Below are 24,935 nucleotides of genomic sequence, written 5' to 3' on the forward strand. Positions count from 1 at the left end.
AGGTTATAAATAGCTGGATTTGTAAGCGTGTGAATCGCCTTATAAATCGATGATAAACTTTCTACTAACCTAGTCAGTTATGTTTTCAAAATGTCTAGAATTTATTGTTTTATTTTCAATGTATAGAAATAACAAATAGTTTTTTTATTTACGTTATTTAGTAATATATGTGATAAAATTTTATTTCATTTCTTGTGATTAATTTGTAAAGTTGGGCAGCATTTTGACTCAACTATTGAATAGTGACTACCGGACATCCGCCGTTATAACACGTTGCTTCTCTCTTCACTCCGCGTAGTACATCCTGAACTCTCGAAAAGGAGTTGACTGCTCCTTCTTAACCTGTTACTTCGTAAGTTAATGCACGAAATTACTAATAAATGAATATATTCTCGCGTACAAATCATCCTCAGTGACTATTTTACGCGATTCAAAATTCTATATTCGTTAAGATCTGGAACTTCTTGTCAAATCGTGATTGTCTAAAAGTTGAGTCGCCTTGGCCGACACGCCGTGGGTATTCTATAGGATTTATCCACTATTATTGTATCTTGTTTTGTAATCATCGGTGTTCACTGATTATTATAATATTAATTAAGTTCTCCTAGTTGTCGGTTGTGGTTTTGGTTAACATGTGCGTGCAATGCGTGGCCAAATAGTTGACGGGAAATAAGTACGGACAATGACCCTGATGATTGTACGGTTTTTGACATTATTAGTGGGTTTAATTACGTGATTTGACTAATCATTGTTACATTTTATTATTCCAGTAATATATTGTATGAGTCAGAAACTAGAAAAACCAGTACTATCAGGTCAACGCATCAAGACCAGAAAAAGAGGTGAGCCCCTTTCACTGATTTTAAAATTGTTAGGTTATCTGTTCATCTTTGAGTCGGCATTTCAATTTTTTCCACTAAATTTCGCTAGAATTCATATTTTTACCATTGACCTTGTGAACTACGACCCGACGTGGGAAATTGCCGTGATCCACTAATATCTAGAAACATATTTTAATACTTGGTGATGTATTTGTAGGTAGCCATTCATGTAATATGTATTTTTGACATTAATCTTTAAAAAAAAATAAAAGGAAATTCAGTCATTCTATTTTGCTTCCACAAAAATTATTTTGAGTCCTTATAAATCGCTTTCGAGATGGGTACTAGATGTGAGGGCACTTAATTAGAACTGGTTGTATTTTTCAATAGTATAATCAGTGTCGTAATGTGCCAGATTAATGTGTAACTAATCCTTTTGTGAACTCTACTTGTAAGTTCCCAATTCCAAATGTTTCATACAATGCTTGCCAAAATGTTACGGTTTTTGTTATATTTTAATGTACACATGCATGGATTTACTGGCAGCAATACTGTAAACTAAACACTCACAATAATAACCGTTTACATCCAAAACTACTGACTATCCTGCCAATCTCGTTCTTCAAGTGTAAGCGAGACACATTGTTGTCATTGTATGGTGCTATTTGACAGGCTGTGAAATTTGTTAATGCTCTGCGTGCTGTAATTCGTATTTTTTCCGGCAGCTTCGCCACTATTGTTCTACTATGCACACTTCGGTGGTATGTGTTGACATTTCCATTCTCTCATTGTGATCGCGATACCACATACTGCCGTCAGTGAATCTGTATGCACATGTAAATGGGCTATATATAAGTTGGGCTACTGTTTCCTGAATTACTACATTAATATCCATCATTTAACAAACATGGTGATTTCTTTGTTAAAAGAAAAACTATTCATTTATCGTGTGACTCATCTTTTTATGTTTTTCTCTTGGAGTACACATTGTGTATTTCATACATGTATTGAATGAATTGTTTTTTTTTTTGATCAGATGAAAAGGAAAAATATGATCCAACGGGTTTCCGTGACCTGGTCATCGCAGGCTTGGACAAGGCTGGTCACGACCCAGAAGCTATCTTCAAATTCTTAGATGCCTTCGGCTCAAAGCAGGACTACCGCCGATATGGGGAGGCCCTTTTTGACGTTCTCATAGCAGGCGGCCTGCTCGGTATGTACTTCTGCTCCCTTCTATGATTAATCTTTAGTTATGTTATAACCAACACAAGTGATATTGGCAATACTGTATTTACCCGAATATAAGAATTATCGGTTCTTGTCTGTTTAGTGGAAGCCAGCGGAAAACAAATTTTGAAAAATAGTATATTATACTGGATTATTTGTTACGTTAAAATTATTGAATTCTTGTCAAAATTGCCACTGTTCGTCTGGTTTCCAGTAAACACACTTGTACTGAATTACCATCTACGAATTTAGAACAAACTATGTAAATGTGTCCGATCATAATTATTTTAGTGGCAAAAGGATCGTTTGTGAACAATTACATATTAATTGGAATAAGTACTACATGCATTTTGTTTTATTTTACAATGATTCCATTAAGAATTTGACGTTAACACCGTTAAAAAAATTAGTATTCAATCTTTCTACGAATATATGATGTTGCCCAGTTAGAGTTAGCCTTCTCGTGTCTCGTGTCAATTTAAGGGGTTATCTTATATTCTGGTCAATATGTTAAATATTAGATTGCAGCTAGGCTTCAAAGGCAAACACAGATATCGTCGATGTTTTGTAAAAAGGGCGAATTAACCAAAATGCTATTTTACAGGAGGATTTTTTACTTTTGACATTTGTTTATGACCTGTGGATGATTATAAATATCTAACAAGTTTATAATAAAGCTTAGAAAGAATACTGTCATTATAATAGGCATTATTAGATGATAATGTCTCATTTGCTTTTTATTCGTAATTTTAATTAATTTAATTTTAGTCGATTATCGTTTTTAAGTACTATCCTGCGGAGATACAAATTCGCCGTTTTTACACAACAAAGCTAGTGGGGTACACATTGTATTTTCATTAAAATCTCGATTTTGCCAAAATGGTTAATTCGCCCTTTTCACAAACCACCGACGATATGTCGTTTATAGCAACTACCAAAATAAATTTCTACAAACCTGTCAGTGTTTGTCTGAGGCTTCGAATAGTACCTACATCAAATTGCATTACACAATATTACCTTTTTATTTCATGATGATACCAAGGCTAGAGTACTGATCTCTATGAAGATACAACCTTTACGTTCATTTTTATCTGATCTTTTGATTCAGTAATCGTCTTAATTGTATTATATGTCGAATAAATATTCAATGATTTGCGTTATTCTGTTTTCAGTTCCGGGCGGGTCAATAGCACTCGATGGAGAAAAACCACAGACAAACACTTGCATATTTTGCTCCAGCGCAGATATGGATGCAATGCGAAATTTTGAACAGGTATGCGCGACACATTCTCAACGGCAGTGCTTAAAAATATGATTATAGGTGCACTTAATTAGAACTGGTGCTATTTATCAATAGTAGAACTAGTGTCGAAAAGTGCAATAACAATGTTGGAACCAATCCTTTTGTGAATGTCATGTCTGATTTCTCAATTCCATATGTTCCATATAATTCAACAGTTGTAATCGTTTATTTATACGCCAGATGGCGTCATCCTTCTCCAGTCAAATATGCTGCACAGGCTTTAACATCTTAACACAATGCGGGTATAATCCGAAATATTTATATGTATCCCTAATCGAATGGTAGTCCTGGTCCAATACATGTTTGAAATTTATTATGATGTTTTTTCTTGCAGGTATTCGTTAAAATGATGAGGAGATACAAATATTTAGAGAAAATGTTTGAAGATGAAATGAAGAAAGTTCTCGTATTTATCAAAGGATTTGATACAGAGCAACGGATTAAACTTGCCCGGATGACTGCCCTCTGGATCGGTAAGGAAACGTCCTTCCCATCTATTTCTAAAAACTGGCACTGAATTAGAACTGGTTGCATCGTTCGATGATGGAATCAGTGTCGTCATGTGCAATATTAAAGGTGAAATAATCCTATTGTGGGCAACTCGCTGTGAGTCCTCAGTTCCTAAAATTTCATAACAACTGTCAATTGCAACAAACTCATTTATGTATCTTATATAAACGACGGAGAATGATAATAGTTATTCTTTTGTTGCAGGAAATGGATCTGTACCTCCGTCAGTTTTATTGGTGCTCATCAATGAACATCTCGTGAAGGACAATCTGGCACTGGATTTCCTCATCGAAGTCTTCATTACATATAAACAGGAGAAAGGCATGCCCAGTTTAATGACTGCCCTCAAAAAAGGACAGATTGAAGGAAGGTGTGTAATTAATCAAGAAATACATAAATAAATTTCCCATGTACTACAACAGAAGATCTACACTTCAATATCTCTAAAATTTATCAAACCCTAAAAATATTTTATGTCTTTCCTGTTACCCGTAAACTCTTTATTTTGCCAAGCTCAAAAAAAGCTTGGTGAATGTATTTTACGGGAAATATTAAAATATGGTTTACAATACTGGCGATCAGCTTTGTGTGGGTTGATCGTTATCGTAGATTTACCACAATTTTTAATCCACTAATAGTTGTCGTCTGAATGACATACTATTTTTCTTCTAATCGATGGATTGATTTTTGTCACAGGTTAATGGAGTATGTCCCCATGAACAAACGGACAGAAGAATATTTCAGCAATTTATTCATGGAGAAGGAATTGACAGAAGTGGTGAGACTTCACAAAGCGCAGGCTAGCCAAGAGGCCAGAAGAGATCTCACTCAGGTTGGCCGCCTTTCTTTTTTTGTGAATGCACTAAATTAGAACTGATCCCATATCTTCATTATGTAGTCAGTGTCGTTATGTGCAATATTAATGAAGAAATAATCCTATTGTGGACATCTTACTCTGAGTTCTCAATTCCTAAAATTTCCCAACATTTTTTTTTTTACGGTGAATGATGGAGTCTATATTTCTCTAATTGAATATGTTTATCAAACTGATATCACACTTCTAGTTTTTCATATGGCTGCGAGTGAAGCAGACAGTTATTAATTATATTGATTTAGTTTATAATTTTTCTTGTGGGCCGTGAATTATCCTTGTAGCATCTATCCCATGTCATCAAATTTATTAATACATATCAGAAGGTATACATCTATTTGGCGTGATTGATTGTAATATGTGGTTACTTAAATTTTGATTTGTCAATTGTTGTAGGTTCTGATGGACGATTTAGCTGACAATAAACCCCTGCGAGAGACAATAGTTGACCTTAAAGATATGGCGCTGAAGTGTAACATTCCTGAACACGAAGTCGTCTCAGTTGTAAGTCACATTTCTTGGCAGCAGTTTTATTTCAAATATAAGTACATAGCGCTCGGAATTTGAGTAATATCGTTGGTATAAAATGATGAAATCGATGACGAGACTGAGTTGACATATTGTAGTGTAAAGATTGTATTCAATGAGTCATTCATTGTTTTACTAATCCATGCGCAATATCGATATGTTTACACAGATGATTATGGCAATCTGATTATACCAAATAAATTCATTCTTAATCAACTACAATGTACAATTTTATTGTGATTACTGATATAGGTAAGACGTTTTATGGTTCATGGTCACGTGTGGTGCATGGTCCATGCTCCAATGTATCCATCAATATGTCCGGAGAGGGATCCAAACTCTCGTCTTAAGGATTTAGTGACAGGGTGTTTAAAAAATCACAGTTAAATATAACAGTTATCATTTTCTGTACATTAAAACGATTTGTTGTATAATATAGATCTGGACGTCAGTGATGTCCCACACAGAATGGAACAAAAAAGAAGAGCTGGTGGCGGAGCAAGCCGTGAAGCATCTGAAGGTGCTGACACCGCTGTTTGCCGCTTTCGCATCTACCCCCCGCGCTGAGCTGCAGCTCCTGCTCAAGGTGCAAGAGTTCTGCTACGAGAACATGAACTTCATGAAGGCTTTCCAAAAGATTGTTGTGCTACTCTACAAGAGTGAGTTTTATTTTACTCACTTACATATCATTACACATTCGTATCGCATATGTATTGGTCAATTAGTGGTATTTTATTATGATGCAAAAAAAACTCCATGGTATATCGTCATATCTATTGCTCAAAATCATATTGGTAATGGGGCAAAATCAACTTCACCAGTTTAACCATAAAATAGCATTAAAAGTTTGAGCGTAGCTGAGATACAAATAAATTTTAAATGTTGATGCAAACTTATTTGTGTATTGTAGTTCCATTTGTGAGTATGGCAATGGTGGTTAAAATATTTATGCTGATTTGTGTATTGTTTATTCTAGCTGATGTAGTATCAGAAGAAGTAATTCTTAAATGGTACAAAGAGCAGCACTCCGCCAAAGGGAAGATGATGTTTGTCGAACAAATGAAGAAATTCGTCGAATGGCTACAGAACGCAGAGGAAGGTTAGTTCATTTTATCACTAATTAAAATTCTTTTCTCCAATTAGCTTATAAATAAATGACTTCTATTATTAATTCTTTCTTACTAAACTATCACACGTGATGATACGATGACGAGACTGAGCGTTGTATTAGAACAGGTAGCGACTTTACCTGATGAGTGTTTTGTCACTAAATGAGCTGCCTGTCAAAATACTTTCGCTGTTATGATCTCTGGCAATCTGATTTGTGATTACAGTCATTGTAAGTTTAGTCATGTAGTAGTTGTGTTTACGAGTATAACTGTGTTGCTAAAAACTTGCAGCAGCCTTATTCATTCTAGTGGTATTATGTACCGACAGCATGAAAATTAGCACCTACACACTGACACTTGTGAAATATATCCCCATTAGAGTTAATAGCAATATTTTTAGGCTCAGTGGCTAAATTTCGTGTTTACTATTTATATTGTCCTGTAAAATTCCAGATTTTTTATTTTTAGTAGTTAATGGTAACTATTTGTTATTTTGATAATGAATTTAATGGTTTCTTCTTTCACTCTTTCCAGAATCTGAAAGCGGAGAGGATGAAGATTAAACAAAATTGTATATTATTGTTAAATAACAAACAAAAAAAAAATGACAACATCATTCTGAAATGCATACATGATCAGTTGATTGTTTACAATCTTTCACCTCATCGCCTCGAGCCAGCGGGGCAGATATTATCGAAAACAAATTTTTATACCTAAACCTAACTTAAACAGTGATCTTCATTTAATAAAAAAAATAAACACATGTATTTTATTTATAACTATTTATATAATTTAATATTATGATGGAGGTGCAAGTCCACAATTGGATGTTTGCAATACAAAATTTTATAGCAATACCGACTTTTACTGGGCGAATAGCTTTTGTCTTTCGAGTGATTCTTTTATACCCTGCATAATAAAAAATCAATTATATGTTCATCTGGTTGATTGCTGATCCAGTATTACCCCGAGATGACTAAATTGGTCTTCCATTACAGTTTAGCATCTGCCGTGTGAATGTTTTGAATTAAATTATTGATGTTTTGTTTCAATCATAGATGATAATACTATTTTTCCATTGTGATAGCATAATTCGGAGATCACTATTTTTTTATTTCCTTGATGTGAAAATTAAAATAGATTAAACGTATAATATGTATAAAAGCAAGGTGGACAGAGGAGCTCATTTTGTTAAATAAAATATTATAAAAAAAAATAATTGAACTGGTCATTAAAGTTAGATTTCTGACATGGCACTGAACAAAAAAAATACATATAATATATTACTGTTTATAAATAAATAATTTTGTCATGTATAATTTATTCATTATTTTGCTGATAAAATTTTCGTAAAGAGGTGACAGAAAAATTATATGTATGCGACGGTTTTCACGGTGATTATTTATTATCCTCGTGATCAGGGTGCCCTATTATATTTGACTTGTAAAATACCATTCTGTTAACACTAAATTCATTTATTTCATGATTTTTTATAATAATGTCAATTTGCAGAATAAAATCAGCAATATTGTCTGAAATTTTCTTTTCTTTTTTACATATTTTTATAATTACTAATTATAAACATCCCAGTTCTGACAACGTATTGTTCAAATTTTGTTTTATGCTTACCTTAGAATTATAGAATTAGAGGAAATGAAAATACTTATACACAATATTAGAAGTACAGTTTAGTGATGAACCTTTGTTAACCTTTTCCGAGTCTGAGGTGAAAATTTGTGTAAGTATTTCAATGCAGATATGTTATCTGCTCAGGAGAAAATATTGGTGATACTAAAGACTGGACAAACCATAGGTGTTTGCAGGACATCCTTTCAAGAAGGTAGGTATTTAGTGTGCAGTCTTTGTCTTGGTTCCTCTCTTGAGGCTTGTTTCTACAGGTTTAAGTAATCATTAGTACTCACTAGTTGCATTAGCCACTGCACTACTTACAACAACAGAGTTTACACGAGTCGTGAAAAGTGTATTAGCACCATTGCAAATATTCCTGCTCATATTACTTGGCACTAAAAACAAGGTAGGTGGCGTCTAATGTGATGTAGTGTAATGCGAATATTGTCTGAAATTTTCTTTTTTACATATTTTTATAATTACTAATTATAAACATCCTAGTTCTGACAACGTATTGTTCAAATTTTGATTTATGCCTACCTTAGAATTAGAGGCATCTCAGGCAATCTAATAAAAGCACTTTTCGAAAAATCGAGGGTTACGCCCTTTTTCCTAAACAGTCGATGTAAGGTTCGTTCGTAGCTACGTGTGGATGACAAATTCTCATTCCATTACACGCGGCCGGGATTTGGTGGAAATACATACTATGTTGAGTTTGATGGGATGAAGCCTGTGGAAACAAGACTAGAGTAATAACACATAATTTGGTTGGTCGTATTGGAAGAATTGTGGCCGGGCAGGTATGTGTAATAAGTGTTAGCTAAGAAATCAGACAAAATAGTTAGGATTTGATAACTTTGTCCAGGATACTATTTTGTCAATTGGAAGGTGAGACAGCGAAATACATTTAGTGTGATGGACAATTTAAGTCCATAAGGAGGCCTATTTTGCTGAGAAAAAGATTCTTACAATGCCCAAGTGGTAGAGTGAAGAACATTTAATATCGTGAAAGATGCTTAATGTCAACTTTTCATCATGTTGGTGCGTGATGCAGAGTAAGCCGACTCTTGCATCAAAACATGTCGATGTGACATCGTTATTCAACACAAAACACCTTTGCCAAATGGAGCTCCGCAGATTGGTCAAATGTCACTTGTTTTAAAAAAAACATTGTTGCAAATCGACAAGTTGCATCTTTCGGGCTCGTGAGTCGAAGTCTCGTACAAACATCTGCCAATTGGTCATTCCTATACGGGCTCGCCTATCACCGCATTCAAATATTTATACGTTTCGAAGCATACGCGCGTTTCGCTAGGTAATGTGCGCGGTCTTCACAAGCAACACTGGATCTCAGTTCTTGGAAGGTTTCTTCGTCACACAAGACAAGTTTTGATATGAGCCGGCTAAAAGTGTTGCAATCAAAGTACGTGGACCTAAGAAAATTCGGCATATTACTTTTAGAATAACTTTCCAATATGAATGAAATTAGAAATTAATAATATGTATAATAAAAATATTAAGTAGGTACGTACAAAGTCAATTAAAAAAAAGAAATGGAACTGAAAATCTTTCAGTGATCCTCAATATTTGAAATGAAGGGTTCCAGAATATAACAGGATTTGGTCAAAATGGTAATACCTACCATTCATTTTCCTCATAACTTCAAACCTACCAAAGGTGGCACTGAATTACGAGGGTAACTAACTATTGATTATCTTCAAAAACAATGGGGTCGCCTGTTCGCAATAAATGAAGATTGTCGATTGCTTATTTTGTTTAAATTATTACCTACCATTTATTCCAATATGCAACAATCATCATTTCCTACAGACAGTTCACCATATTGCATTCGAAGTATCAGCAATCACTAGCACTATCATCGAAGTGTACAGTTTCGTGTCATGGTATAACTATCATAGTGGGCAAGGGATCACTAAGTACATACAGGTTTGCATTCCCTTGCCAAACTTACCAACTAAAGAAAATTATATTCAAATATCATTTAAAGCAACTTTTCCTATGCCACGAAGCGCATGAAAAATTAAAGAAACAGACAAATAAACAACTAAAGTTGTAAAAACATAAATATTTGAATAAAAGTAGGTATGTATAAGTATAGTGATTTCAATTGGGCCCCCAGTCCAGTATCTTTGGCGGGCCCTCTACCTATCACTGAGGTTAAAGGCAGTGTGACGCTCTATAGTAGCATTTTTCAAATGGTGTTCGAGGTAAAATTCAGGGTGTCAACAAACATTAACCTAAAAATCCAATTACACAACCACATAATATGTTAATATGCCTGAAGGAAATTGGTGATTTTTTTTTATGATTAGAGCAAATGTGTGATGTACGTTTATCTCACTTATCTAGTCGATCCCCTAGGCTAGAGCCCTGTCAGCCCCCCCTTTGTGGGGGCCTTGGTGATTTCCAAAGTTCAGTCCAATTCTCGTCTGGCAAATGGTCTCAATTCCTTTTCTTAGTGTTGGGTCTATGGCTGAATGTCTTCCACTGAGTAACCACCGATCAACGTATTTTGCGCGGCACTCATAAATTGGTGCAACTATCGGAGACATCGAATCTTCGGTTTAATTTTCAGATGCGACATGTCGAAAAGACAAGACACCGCGTATGATACAAACGGACACTATCGATCCTAATAATTATGACCGTTAAGCCATACACATTCAATAACCACATGCGGATGCGACAGCACGCAATAACCCGCAGGTCTGGTATTCATTGTTTGAGTCAAAATGAGGAGTGTCTGGGTATGAAGAATTTACCTGGAAAACTGTGATATTTAGCGACTGAAACGGCAAGAATCTAATAGTAAATATGGAAGCCCCCGACGCCTTAAAAATTAATAGAAGAATATTACGGATTTTTTTTTAAATGACCCTTCCCAAACCACTCTGTGTGCACTTCTGTGTAGGTATATACAAAAGTACGTTTTTTATAGCTTCATTGAATGCAATGAAAGACAGCCTTTTAAGAAAATTTCCTTTATTGATAAAATGCTTCCTCATATTAATATGTAATGTATTTATTTATAATATTCGTATTATCGGGCGGATGTGACGGCTCTTTTACAGTTCATTTTTTATTATTTAAATATGACTGGGCGTACAATAATCTTATCTTTGACATTCAAAGAAATCGGCTCATGTTTCCAAACTGGCGAAATTGAAATATAAATAATACGGTTTTCTATAATCTAAGAATATACTTAGGTAGAAATCTTGCTGTAGGTACCTACCAACTTTTAACACATACGAAATCAAATAAGTACCTATCTCTGCGTTATTCCTACATAATACGATTTTAGTTAAGTATATTAAATCTATGACGATTATACAATAATACCAACACCTGTATTACCTATACAATATTCGGTTCTTGTCGGTTTACGTTTACAGGAAGTCGGCGGCAAACAAATTTTGAAAATAGCCTAGCCTATTACTATAATTATTACTAGAATCTAGACTAGATTATTTGTTAGGTTGGGTTTCATTCTTGAATAAATTCATCAATTTTTGCCAATATCGGCTATGAAAATTAGCACGGTTCCCGGCTGGCTTACGTATACGTACCCAATATTAATTTATTTGGAGTTTGGACACATCATGGTCGATGGTCCATGGGCATTACAAAATTACAAATTATATTATTATCGTCCAGTACCTACGTTTGCAAAATGACATTAGGAAAAATTTAAGAAGAATAGTGAGTAGAGTTGGCCGGGATTGTCCCGGAATGGAAGCTTGGACAGCTCCTATCCAATTGAAATCGGAAACTCAACATGGTGAGGGAACGCCACCGACCAATTCCACCTTAGAGCCTCCGCCCATTACGATGGCCGGTCCCTGCAACTCGACGCAACAGCTGATGTTAACTACTGCTAACTACCTACCAAACGTTTTTGACTCATCCGTACCGACCGTACCCTACCTCACCTCATTACTTATCTATGGCGGCGACCCGCTACTCTCTTCATATTCATACCAGTGTTGCCAACCGTACTATAATTATAGTATTTGTACTATAATTTTGGTCCGTGTACTATGTACGATATAAAACAGGTATAGTACGCCCAAAATACTATAATTTTGAATATCGGAAAAAATATGTAAAAATTACTAAAATTTCGATATTTCCGTTCGATAAATTGGTGCAAAGTACTATAATTTCGCAATATAAGAAGATTTAGAGAACTTGGAAAAAAAATTGCTCGAAAAACGTAAAAAAATCCCTTGACTTCAGTTTAAAATGAAATTTCTTGAATTCTTCAGTAATCATTTTTGGTGGCAAGAGAAACCTTAAGGTGACGCATCAGTGAAACGCCAAATAATGTTCAACTGTACGCGCGACGAAAATTTGTACTTGCTTTGCATTCATTGAGAGAACGTGGAGTCGGACGCACGTCACTTTGCTGCGTGATGGCGACGGGCCAATTAATTCTAAAATCGTGTAAAGATGACTAAAAACTTTACCCATTTACTTTAAAAAGCAAACATGTCAATGAATATATTATTATTGATACTAATAGAATAATAAACAGAACATAAAATGGACGTATGTTGGATTTATATGAGAAATAATATTTCGTTTGACAGGCGTCATTTTCACCCGCGACCCGCAATCCGCACATCGCCTAGCAACGATCTTTTTAGACCGTGCCTCAACTAATGCATGGCCTTAATAAAAAGGGGTCTCGGAGTTTCTCAAATTCTCTGTTATTTTTTTTCTGAGAAACAAAAAACCTATATATTTTCAATAGATGGCAACGCGTACTATATTTTTTCCCCTAATACTATAATTTTGGAGGCTCTGTACTATAATTCCACTTTGTAAAGATGGCAACACTGATTCATACCCGAAAAGTAATCAATGTCTCAATATACGCGGGCTGCGTGTGGCTGTGCTCACCGGCGTCAAGTTGCAGCGACTGGCTGTCGTAATGGATGAAGTTGGTCTTGGCAAAGAATAATGCTCCCAAATGGGTATAAAGGGCATAACTTTGGAATATGCAAAACCTACAAAAATCTCGCTTATTCGATTCCGGTTATTTTTCATGAATAAAAATGAGTTTTTCATTTCAAAATGTCAACCGCCCGTCGTCTTCTTTAGTTAGAAAACGACTCACCGCAGTACGAGCAAGCCCAGATGGATCGCTAAATTTTATCATCTTAAAAAATAATGTTTGCCAATTAAAAATGATAATAATAATATATTACTTATCGTTTCTTTTAAGACTTACCTCTTCTTATTATAGATTTAATATAATCTGACAAGATAACTGCATTGGTAGGTAGGTACTTACCTAAACTTTATCATAATAATCAGTAAAATACGTGTAGGTAAGTACTTATATTATATTATGTAGCTTACGTATATCGACATATATATATATATCGACATATATGTATATTTATAATTATGATAACCTGCCTATCGATTAGTCGCGGAAAATTATATTGCTCCTCGGTCTAATTACAATATAAACAAATTACGAGGTTGATTTTGAACTCCCCTTTTTGCAGTGGCGTAGGGCGCAGAATGACAAACTGGAAATACACCTATGACCATCTATCCTATACACAAGACTGCTATCAGCGGCTATGGAAGGGAGTTAATCATATTTATGTATTGAGGTTTATAATAATTGTTACAATAAGTTAGCAATCTAAACTATCAAAACTCTCTAAAACTTAACACAGCTGTGGGTCTATTCTATACTTATTGAACACTAAATTAATAAATAGTATCAAACTTAGGGTAGGTTTGTATCAAAATATTAGCACTTATTGTAACAATTACACGAAGCTGGTTTTTATTGTTGCAATAAGTGCGATATTTTAACAGCACATATCTTGCTGCTGTTAAAATATCGCACTTATTGCAACAATAAAAACCAGCTTCGTGTAATTGTTACAATAAGTGCTAATATTTTGATACAAACCTACCCTAAGTTTGATAATATTTATCACTTTATCACTTTAGCGGTCGATAAGCATAGAATAGACCCACAGGTGCTCTTAAAACATAACACTTATTGTAACAATTACAACTAATTTATTGTAACAATTATAATACCCCAATACATAAATATGATAAACTACCCTCGATAGCCGCCCATAGCGCCCGATAGCAGTTTTGTGAATGTGTATAGAATAGGTGTGCAAGGATCACTTCATTCTAGCGTTATTGTTGGAAGCGGGTTTTGGAAAAACGACATCGATGATATTATCTAGATAGCTACCCAATTGGCGATTTGATTACAAAGACATTATTTGACGAAACATATGATTTTTTAGGAGACAGATCAATTTTCCATCTTGGTTAATAATAAAAAACAGAGTAAGAATTAAAAAAATGTATTTTATGAGATTTAAGGGGATCACATTGAAGCTACGATTTCGCAGAGATATCTTTTAAGAAAATTACGAAGCCACACCCTCGCGTAAAATAATAATGACGTATTCAAATAAAAATTACCTTCCAGGCACCTTAACCAGATGTCACTGTAAGTCAAATTAAAAACCGATGTTATTATTACAGTAATAATTATTTAAATAAATAGATACTTAATAAGTACATTATTATGTATGTTTTATAACATATTGTATTTTATTTCAATAGGGTTTGTTTTATACTTTGTTGTAGTACTAGAAGTAGGTATGAGAAAAAACATAAGACTTTTTGTAAGGAAACATCTGAGAATTTGTATTGTCAGTAGTCACAGTCGCAATTTATTGCGTGGTAATTTTAATGGACATATATATCAATTATTATGTGCAGCGTATGATATTTATATTATTTATTAATTAAAATTAATATGGAAATTAATAACACTGTTGAAATATTGTATGAATGCCACTGTTTCAAGCACCGTAATACAAGTTTGAAATTTGCGCATTCGATTCAGCATCACAAAAAACCAAATAACAGCAAGTTAGCTACATTATTTTCAAGTAACTGATTTTAACGTGTTTTTTTTCATTGTAATCTAATTCTATATAAATACAGGTCTCTCTGAAAGCAATAAAAAGACCGCCGTAACAAAAAAACGTAACTTTGGATTTAGTTTTAGCTTTACTGGTGGTGTCTGAATAACGGTCATTAGGTATAGAATATAGTGATGTCATAAAAGAACTTCAATATCTTGATACAAACTCAAGATCTATATGATATTTTAATTGTAAAAAAATAAACTATTAGGACAGCTAGATAAATTTTTTATACTCGGGTTTCCCATGACCATAAATGGACATGGTAATATTATTGAATAATTACCTACTTAATAAAATAATTACCTACGCATAATTGTAAATTTTAATTCTCATAATATTGGAGATAAATCAGGTCAGTTTCAATGATATTCCGGGATCACGGGATTACTAGGTAGTATGAGATGTGGGGCTGACGCATATTGTATATGTATATGTACAATTATATTCAAACCCTGGGCCTGGAAAATACACATATTGTTTTTCAATTTGTGTTTGGAGTATGGTCCTAATAGGTTGAGAAAGTGGCTATCACCCATTTCTCGTAAAAAGCAAAACCAAACCTTCACACTGTGGCGACCCGTATTGTGATCCTATTAGGCCAGTGGTCGGCAAACTCAATAGTCAACAGAGCCAAATATCAACAGTACAACGTTTGAGATTTCTTTTGAGAGCCAAATTTCTTAAACTGAAACTATATAGGTAGGTATGCAATAGTAAGCAAGTAGGTATCTCGTGATTATTTTTTTCTTTCAAAATAGCAACAACCTTTTTTATTACCCCGGTCATACTTTTCGCCCCATCTGTTGAAATTGACACAATTTTATTGAGTGGAATATGATGTTTTTCCATGCACTCAATTACAGCATTAATTGCAATATTCTCGTCACGTGTTTGACCTTTGAGTGGCAATAATCATAAAAGTTCTTCTTTAGGACTTGTAGATGAAATAAATCGTACAAAAAGTGAATCTTGCGCTGTATCATTTATGTCACAAGTCACAAGACTCGTCAACTGCTATTGATAAAGCTGAAACGAATTTCTTCAACTTACTGGTTGGTTATATTCGAAAACATTTTGATTGCTCTATCTTTCAATGTTTTTGCCCGTACGTGGTCATTTGTGGCAGAGCCACATTCAAGGGGCCAAAGAGCCGCATGTGGCTCGCGAGCCGGGATTTGCCGACCACTGTATTAGGCCATTAGGGCATGGTCAAAAGCAGAATTAGATTAAGAGCAGTAATAACACCAATCGCGACAATAAACAAAAACAAGTGATATTTTGTCTCAGTTTTTCAATATCTTACTCTGGTATAACGGAAATGTTTTACTGTGTTAACTAGCTAGAATAGCCATTCTGGACAGCAAGAAACGGAAACCATATGCATTTGAATTAGCTGAAGGCGGTTGGTGAGAGTGATCACATGTTTTCCAAATCGAAATCTTCCGATTCCGGCCACAAAAAGTCGGTTATCATTTGCCTGTAGCCAGGGCTAAAAATACCGGAGTGCACCGGAGCGTCGTTCCGGTTCATAAAATTCGAGCCCGCATAATAAAAAAATCTATCACACTTATTTTTTACCACTTTTTATTAGCTCGTATTCTTGTCTGTCCGATACAGATTTTTTTCTTGTGTGTCCAGTACAAATTTTTTCTTGTTTGTCCAAGATTTGTATTAGACGATTGAAGATTTTTAACTAACATCCCGACTAGCTAGACATTTGAAACTTTTAGAATATATCAGAACACGACGACAATGCATTATTTTAATACTTTTGGCCATCTTTAAGCAGGATTGAATTCATTTTCAGTTAATTCTGTTTTGTATGTTTCGGAAAAAATTCGTTAACAGTAAAACATTATTATTGATTGCCAAGGGGGTCCTAGCAACTAAATTATTTATATATAAGTACATGCGTTACTATGGAAATCAATATGAAATGTCACAATGACATTTCACTTTTCTATATTTATTCGGTATTTCTATCAAGTACAAAAAAAGTCCTGGCAACTAAATTATTAATATATACGTGCGTCACTATGAAATCAAAATGACGTTTCAGTATTCTATATTTTTGTTTGTTGCAATATAGAAAAAAAATGATTTGTTGACAATTGCCTTATTTGTCCTAAATTATTAATACATAGAATTGTCAAGTTTATATGATTCAACAGAAAATTTAAAAACGTGGTAAGTATATAAAAAGTTCTTTTTATCTTGTAATTATATAAAATACGTACACATAAAATATATAACTAAGTATGTAAATTGGCGGCTCTCGTGGTGCAGTGCGTAAGACGCTGGCCTTCTATCCGGGAGCTCTGGATTCGATTCCCGGTGAGGTCAAAATATATTTACATAATCTAATATGTAAATTCCTCAAGCCTGGAAGTTTTACCACTATTATTGGGCTTCACGGCCTGTTGTGGTGTTTAACAAAGAAACAAAAAAAAATATTTTCGTAAAATTATCGAGCACTCCGGTTCGTAAAATTTTCCATTTCGAGCGCTGCCTATATAGTGGACGCCATTGACCGTAACGTAACTTCCGTCATTTTCGAAGAAGTAGGTACGACCTGATGACGTCTCCAGCCCAAAAACCTCACCAAACAGTAACTTTCGCAGCAACCACGTAACGGCCTCTTTTGAATTACTTGTGAGTTTCCTCGCCCCAAATCCGGCAGTTTTGCCTATATTAACGTAGTTACCAATTGAGGTGAAAATGTGACTAATTACTGAAGACGATTTTCCTTGAAACTATCATCAGTTTCCTGCTCTTCCGAGACTCAATCGGCGTATCTGCGACGCTGCCCGTGGTCCGTTGGCCTTAGTTCTTGCATGAGATGAACTGGAATGCTGGATCTTATAATCGGCATAGAAAAAGATACCATCAGTGTAACATGCAGACGTCGCTCGGCCGGCGATAGTCTCTCATCTAACAGCTATTGTGATTGTCAATTGCTACATCAGCTGTTGTTATTCCTTCTAAACATTTGCAATGTCAATGTCGATTGCAATGAGGGGTGGAAAATTACCTTTAGATCAGTGTGGTGCCGAGCTATTATTAGTAGGAGGGTCTTCATCACCATAGTGAAGCAAACAAAAACCTATACTATATTTACCTGAGTCGGTATAGATTCGGTCACTCTTGTCATAATAGATCTCTGATGTGATCTGTCTGGGAGGAGCCATGGAAATAATATGCGCAAAACATTGGCCGCTGAAGAAAATGTACACGTTTATTTAAAACCCTATTACGTGATTACCACAATATTTAATAACCAATACTCACTATAACAGTACCTATAACATTACAAAACAATAGTTCCTGTTTATGTATTGACCGTTTTACCATTTTTCATTTCAATTACATTTTGTTATCTATGATTTCGTTAATACAGATTGAAGTGTTTTCTTTATAATTTATAGTAATTCAAGTTCACAACGAATTAAATGAGTTACTTCAGTGTACATATTCTTATTTTAAGTTATTTCAATCCTAGTAGCAACCATAAAGCAGGGACGCAAAGATTTAGTAGCGCCAATTTTTCCAGTATTTTAGGCAAAATTGGCCTTTCTAGCCTAAATTCACATAGATTTGATGCCCACACAATTTTCTGTCAGGTTGGCGCATTAGTATGCAGCCAATAAGGTATCGACTGATTAGTATGGAGTAGTTTTCAGTCAGTGAGATTTTGTATTGTCTCGGTTATAAAGCAGGTTTGCCCAAACCGAAGGTGGGCAATGTAGAGTTCAATTGTAAGCGCAAACCTCATTGTAAAACACAGAACAACATGAACACATTTTCTAGTAGGTATGTTATTCCACAGTTACATATAAATTAACGATCAAAAGATACCTACTACATGATACATCGTTCAAGTTCAAATCAGCGAGCGACTACCAACTGACATGCCTACGTAGTAACGAAAAGCATTGTTGGAATAGTTTTATATTGACCATTCGCACTAACTATGTTGTATTTTTCTTATGATTTTACTGAGGCTTTGACTGCGACTCGCTGTCATATCGCCTCTTCTCATCTAGAAGAGGATGCCCCGATCAGGCCCTCACACCAATTCTGTTAAAGAACTTCACAATTCTGCCAAGCTCTTCCGTCTTACCCACCGCCAGGGCACCTTTCAATTCGTCGACATTCTCAAAGATATTCGTAATTCGCATATTTATCGTGTCGTTCATATTTAGGGCATTGTACTGCTATTATGTACAATGTCATCCAAAACATCACATTCATCGCAGAGCTGCGAATCGCTTCTTCCCATGAGGACATCAAATCTTTTACATTGACGACTTTTGGGAGCTGTGAATATCCACAGGAGAATGGATGACGCAAAATTACAATAAATTTAAACGACCACTGAAGGGAATCATTTTTTTTGCCCGGGGGCGCCCATAAAATAAAAAAATGCTAAAAACCCTGGCATCGAAATATAATAAAATACTTTGTTTTCGCGGAGGTTAATAATTTATCAAGACGAAATACTGACCAGCTGACACCTTGGTGAGGACGTCACTGAACAATGTCTACCCTCGTAAATAATTTCATCTGCCACTCTTTTGTGTAGGCACCCTTTGTCAAGTTTAGTAGAATCTATGTACATGCGTATGAAACGTACGTACCACTGTGGTTCAAGTAATGCGAATTTCATTTGATTTATCTCCAAGCAATCTGGCCAATAGAAAGGAGGGATCGTCTGCTCAGCTGTTCATTTCGATACAAATTTGCAATGTCGAATAAAAATAATGCATGTCGCGTGTCCGAAGATGTATTAGATTAGAAGGTTATGAGATTTGAGGTCTCTTTTTTACCGTTATCATTGTTAAAACATAAAGACTCAAAATACTATTTGAAAATTATGTATTGTTTAGTGACTTACTCAGTCTAGCGGTAGGTAGCTCAAAGACAATAGAAGCAGGTACGTAGATATGTAAATGTAGTTATCCAAAATAAAATTAATTGGGTACCTACCTAATATGACGTTATACCTACTACCAATGACCCCAGTTCTTCAGTGAGAAGTGAGAACATTCGTAAAATGTGTGTATTCTTCAGTTTAGTTAAATGTTTATTTTCTTTACAGGTGCGCACAGAAGGAAGGGTTAGGGATGTTGGTCTGGACCCCCCCCCCCCCACAAGGAACGGAAAAAAATATACAAATTATATCTATGAAATATTACATCTTATTTCCCTTCATCATCGAACCCGGATGATTTCTTCTCAACGGGTTGGTATCACTTCCCTCGGAATTCTACGATACGCAAAGCCTGTGACCACAAGAAGACCCGTGCCACTCATGAATTGATATCATTCGGAGCATCAAATTTTACTTTAATATTCTGTAGCGGCATGTTTAAAAGACAAAACATATATACATATACATAGATACTAACTGTCCTAATAATAATTATGACCGTCATGCCACACGGATAACCACTCGTGGATACGACAGGTCGCTAGAAATATAAATCGAAAGTGAGCACTCGTTGTCATAGCTGCATGACAGGTGTTATTAAGTAAACCCAACGTTGCGTTGTGTCTGAGTACGGATAATGTACCCGGAAAGTATGGGGGTCCGTTGTTGAAAACGACGAAAACCTGCAAGCATGGATTAAATTTAATACAACGCTATAAGCTGTAGGCGGGTAAATGCGGAAAGCAGTTAATAATTAATTATTATACTTAGTTATTAATTATTATACTTAATATAGTTAGATAGGTAGATAATATAGTTAAATTGACTTATTATGTAATTGTAAAATTAAATGTGACGTCGTTACTCATACATACACCCGAAAATTATGTTACAGACCTACAAACATATCTGTAGAATGGCCAAAAATGGAACTACAAACTAGCATAGGACGCCATTTTCAAAATTTCATTCGAATGTCAGATTTTGTCCAGTTACGAGTCTCGGATAGTTTTCGACAGTGGCTCCCCCATCCCATTCTTCTGATAAGTTTGTAGGTCTGTAAATGTATTGATAAGTGTAGTGATATCAAATTGGCGAAAATAACAAATGAAAGCTCGAGGGGTAATGCAGTTTACTACATTTTCAATTGTTTTAAGAACAAATGAGTCATGCTTTCACATAAAATTTAGAAACAAGTGAGTCATTTTTTCACTTGTTCCTTTTATTTCCTCGTTAAAAATAGTTCTGTGTTTTTCTACAATTTACTACATAAGTATAATAAATATGATTGAAGATTGACTGTCAGTTTTCAATTTTAAAGTGTAGAATATAATCAACGCATCTGTGATTAAGAATATTTTGTTAAACTACCTATAATAGAACGTAACACAGAAACGGAATAGTAAAATTGGGGGACTTTACCAGAGCATACGGACATATTATTATTATTAAATTTACAGGTAAGTGAGTAGGTACATAGGTACCTAGGTATTTCTTTTCTTATGAAGAGCACACCTTTCGACGGGCATGTATGATGGCGCGCGCTGTCGCCAGGTGTTCGGCTGACGCTGACTAGCATCTGCCTTCCTCGGTTAAGCTGTGTCACCTGCCAGGCGCCCAATCCTCCTGCAGTAAGTACCTACATCCTACATCATCACGAAGATTTCGTCGAAATCATTTCGATACTATCAAATCGCGTAATCTTTCGATGGGCAAATAACGATATCAGTTATGGACATTCTTGCACTCGAAATTCAAACACTCAGATTATCCCATAAAACGTATCAATACCAATTTTCAGCCTTAAAAGGACTCAAAATAAATATGTACCATCTATATCAGGATTGGCGAACCTTTTTATGTAGGCGTGCCAAAATTTTCCAAATAATATTTTTCGACCGTCTGACGAGCCAAGCAAGTTAAGTTTTCAAAAAAAAATAGTTTTTAAGAATTCTATAATAAAAAAATTACAATTGAATCTTGAGATTTCTTATTCTTTGAATACCTATTTTTTCCTTGTTTTCAAATTTCTCAAATATATCATGGAAGCATTTAAACCCCCCTTCTTTCATATTACATTCTCCATCACTGAACAGTTTTACATTTTTAGAGATTATGTTTGAGGCAAAATAACAAGAAGTTATTATATTTGAATGACTGCCGATAATTAATTTCATAAGGTTTGTTTATTGAATATTTTTATTTTGAATTGCCCAATCCAAAGAACCGACCTATGCAATCGTATATTTACATTAAACGTAATGATTATTCATGAAAAGGATTTGCCTGCTATTTTTTATACAATGCGATTTGTCATTTATGCATGACTTTCGTCGTTTCCGTTTGCGCATCAATTGATAAATACAATATGAAAAACCGAAGAAAATACGCATGGTTACGTTATTTTTTTAATATAGTAAGTATCTACTTATGCAAGTAAGTACTTATATATTTTTTTATAAAAAAAATACCTTTTAAATATATATAAAATAGTAATTTAATTTCTTTTTTCTTCAAAATGAAACATTTGCGTGGCACGCGTGCCATAGGTTCGCCATCCCTGATCTATATCAATTGTGGTTTCATACTATGGTTAACATTAATTATTTATTGCATTTTATTATTTTTTCTCGGCTAGACCGCGTCATGAAAATTGTTCGCAAGCAGTTCGCTGTATCACAATTAATCAGAAACAGATGGCTCAAATTGAGATTAACTTCATATCTAAATAAAACAATTAAAATCACCGGAATACAATGGAAAGACAGAAGAAAATTGTTACTTACCTAGTAAGTAAATTAGAAATACAATCTAATCGTATACTTTTTTTAGGTATTTGGGTGTATTTAGGTAGGTAGGTACCTATATATAATTCTGAATCATTCAAAAGTAAATTAACAAGTAGGTGATCATGAGATGTTCCACGATTTTTTTAAGTATCTCAATGCTACCTGTATCCGGTACAACAGCTGACGGTGAACTATGGTACCGCGAACTGCACAATACAGTGGATATTTTTAAAATTCTGAAATACCCATACATTTAGGTTCATATTAAGCAAAAAAACACATTTCATAACAAGAATCATTTATACAATTCGAAGGCATAGATCTAGAAATCATTGATGAATAGATAGATTTAATTGAATATTCAAAATCGAGATAAAAATGAAGACGTAAATGCCACCATGGAAAAATGCTAGGAATTTTTGTTGGATTTATTCTTTATCAATCTAGGTATGTGGGACATATTATTTTTATTTCGAGATATTTTATCTTTGATATGATTAGAGATTAAAGATTTAGAATATTTTAATAAAAAGTAAGTAGGTACCTAAGTACCTACTTAAGTAAGTATGTAAATTAACAAAAGAAATTCTTTTTTTTCTCAAAGAAAGTAGCGTTTTTACAACAGAAAAAAATCTTGTAAGTAGATATAAGTATTACATATTATCTGATCTGCATTATAATATGTTTTGTTGTTAACAAAGAACTGGAGTTATCATTATAAAAGAATAAAATTATCATAGGCCGGCTTCTATCTCAATTCGACCCAAGGCCTTGGTTTGACTGTTTAGTATTGAATGAAGGATAAAAATATCGACATGACATAACCTATCCTATTCCCAGAAGAAATTCTTTCCGCTTTTGACTACCGCTTAAACATCAAAAGCATCAGGCTGGATTCAGTCGATGCAGATTGAAAAATACAGTAAAGTAAAAAAAAAACTTGCTCAGTTTCCATTAATGAATAAAAATTGAAGATGCCAATGAAGGAATTGATTTAGATTGTCAGTATCTTCTGCGTATTGTGCCGCGGTATCCTGTCACTGTTGGCTGTTATAGGTGTGCTCCGTAACCTTTTCTCACTCACAATACCTACATCAAAATTATTTCCTGAATTCACGAATTTTACATAAGTAGGTATTTTTTTATTTTTTTATAAATATAGTTAGGTAGGTACACACATATTTTAACATAATGTTGAACAATACACAAATAATTTACTTTTATGAAGGTCTTAATAATTATTAAGTATACTTATTTAAAACAAAGACTAATTAATGTGATCTCTGAACACAAAAGTTTTATATTCGGCTATGTAGGTACCTTTAGTAATAAAATAATAAATATAATAATATAACTTAATAAGATGTTCAGTAAATTGTATTGGCATCCTTTTATACTGTTAGATACTTACCACTTATTTTTAAGAGCTTTCAGCCTTTCAACAAATCATTTCAATAAATTATGATTGTAACAATTATCAATAAACAAAAACTGTAGATAGGTATTGTAAATTTTAATTTTGAAATTCAGTTCTTTCAATAAAGAAAAAGTCAACAACATTGTATCAAATTGAACGTGGGAAAAATAATCAAGCGAACAAAGAAGTATGAAGCAGTTTCATAAAATTCATACATAAATTAGTTTTGAAGACGTTCCGCGCGTAAAAAAACTAAACGCCATCACTATCAACACGTTACGGTCTAGAAACAAGATTGCGAGTGTATGTCGACCACATTTAGTTATATCCTATATAGTATATACACTGAATACTATAAATACTATTATGTAATAATATTCGGTACAAGTCGGTTTACAGTGTTTACACTTTACTTACAGGAAAGGAAGCCAGGCGGGAACAGCGCTAATTTTCATAGCCTTTTCGTTTACTTGCCTGTCTTTATTTTTGTGTTTCAGGGTCAATAATTAGTCGTCTGTCAGCTGGTGGCCCTGGTGCATAAGCCTGACGGAGTGTTTGTAGAGTCTCCTGACTTTGTCGAGCACGCCATCGCTGAACTCGTACTTCCTCATCTATAATGTCTCTATTTTTTGATTGATTTTCTATTGCCTAAGGTTATAGTCATAGATGGTTATAGTGAATAGCAACACCATACTCTGCCTTTGAATCTCTTGGATAACACAAAAAGTTAAATTTCTCGATAGGTGGGTACTCTAATTCCTGGATATGCATTTTAGCTGTTAAAATATTTC

General features: G+C 34.4%; 1 protein-coding gene across 1 annotated transcript; it reads left to right on the forward strand.

Moving 5' to 3' along the window:
• Nucleotides 1-294: 294 nt before the first annotated feature.
• On the forward strand, nt 295-7,907 carry kra (basic leucine zipper and W2 domain-containing protein kra). The gene is made up of 11 exons (XM_085956337.1): nt 295-352; nt 771-842; nt 1,858-2,034; nt 3,221-3,321; nt 3,686-3,824; nt 4,066-4,231; nt 4,558-4,693; nt 5,129-5,236; nt 5,700-5,919; nt 6,237-6,359; nt 6,904-7,907. The coding sequence occupies exons 2-11, from the start codon at nt 782-784 to the stop codon at nt 6,930-6,932; spliced, it is 1,260 nt and encodes a 419-aa protein (XP_085812463.1). The 5' UTR covers nt 295-352; nt 771-781; the 3' UTR covers nt 6,933-7,907.
• Nucleotides 7,908-24,935: the final 17,028 nt, after the last annotated feature.

This window comes from Rhyacophila brunnea, unplaced genomic scaffold, assembly GCF_057557595.1.
Source record: "Rhyacophila brunnea isolate RB1 unplaced genomic scaffold, BYU_Rbru_1.0 scaffold_6, whole genome shotgun sequence".
Taxonomy (NCBI): domain Eukaryota; kingdom Metazoa; phylum Arthropoda; class Insecta; order Trichoptera; family Rhyacophilidae; genus Rhyacophila; species Rhyacophila brunnea.

Excerpts from the sequence above, each read along its gene's own strand:
- kra (XM_085956337.1), top strand. The coding sequence starts at position 782 with ATGAGTCAGAAACTAGAAAAACCAGTACTATCAGGTCAACGCATCAAG. Across the intron at positions 2,035-3,220 it reads CATAGCAGGCGGCCTGCTCG|TTCCGGGCGGGTCAATAGCA; the intron begins GTATGTACTTCT and ends TTCTGTTTTCAG. Across the intron at positions 4,694-5,128 it reads CCAGAAGAGATCTCACTCAG|GTTCTGATGGACGATTTAGC; the intron begins GTTGGCCGCCTT and ends CAATTGTTGTAG.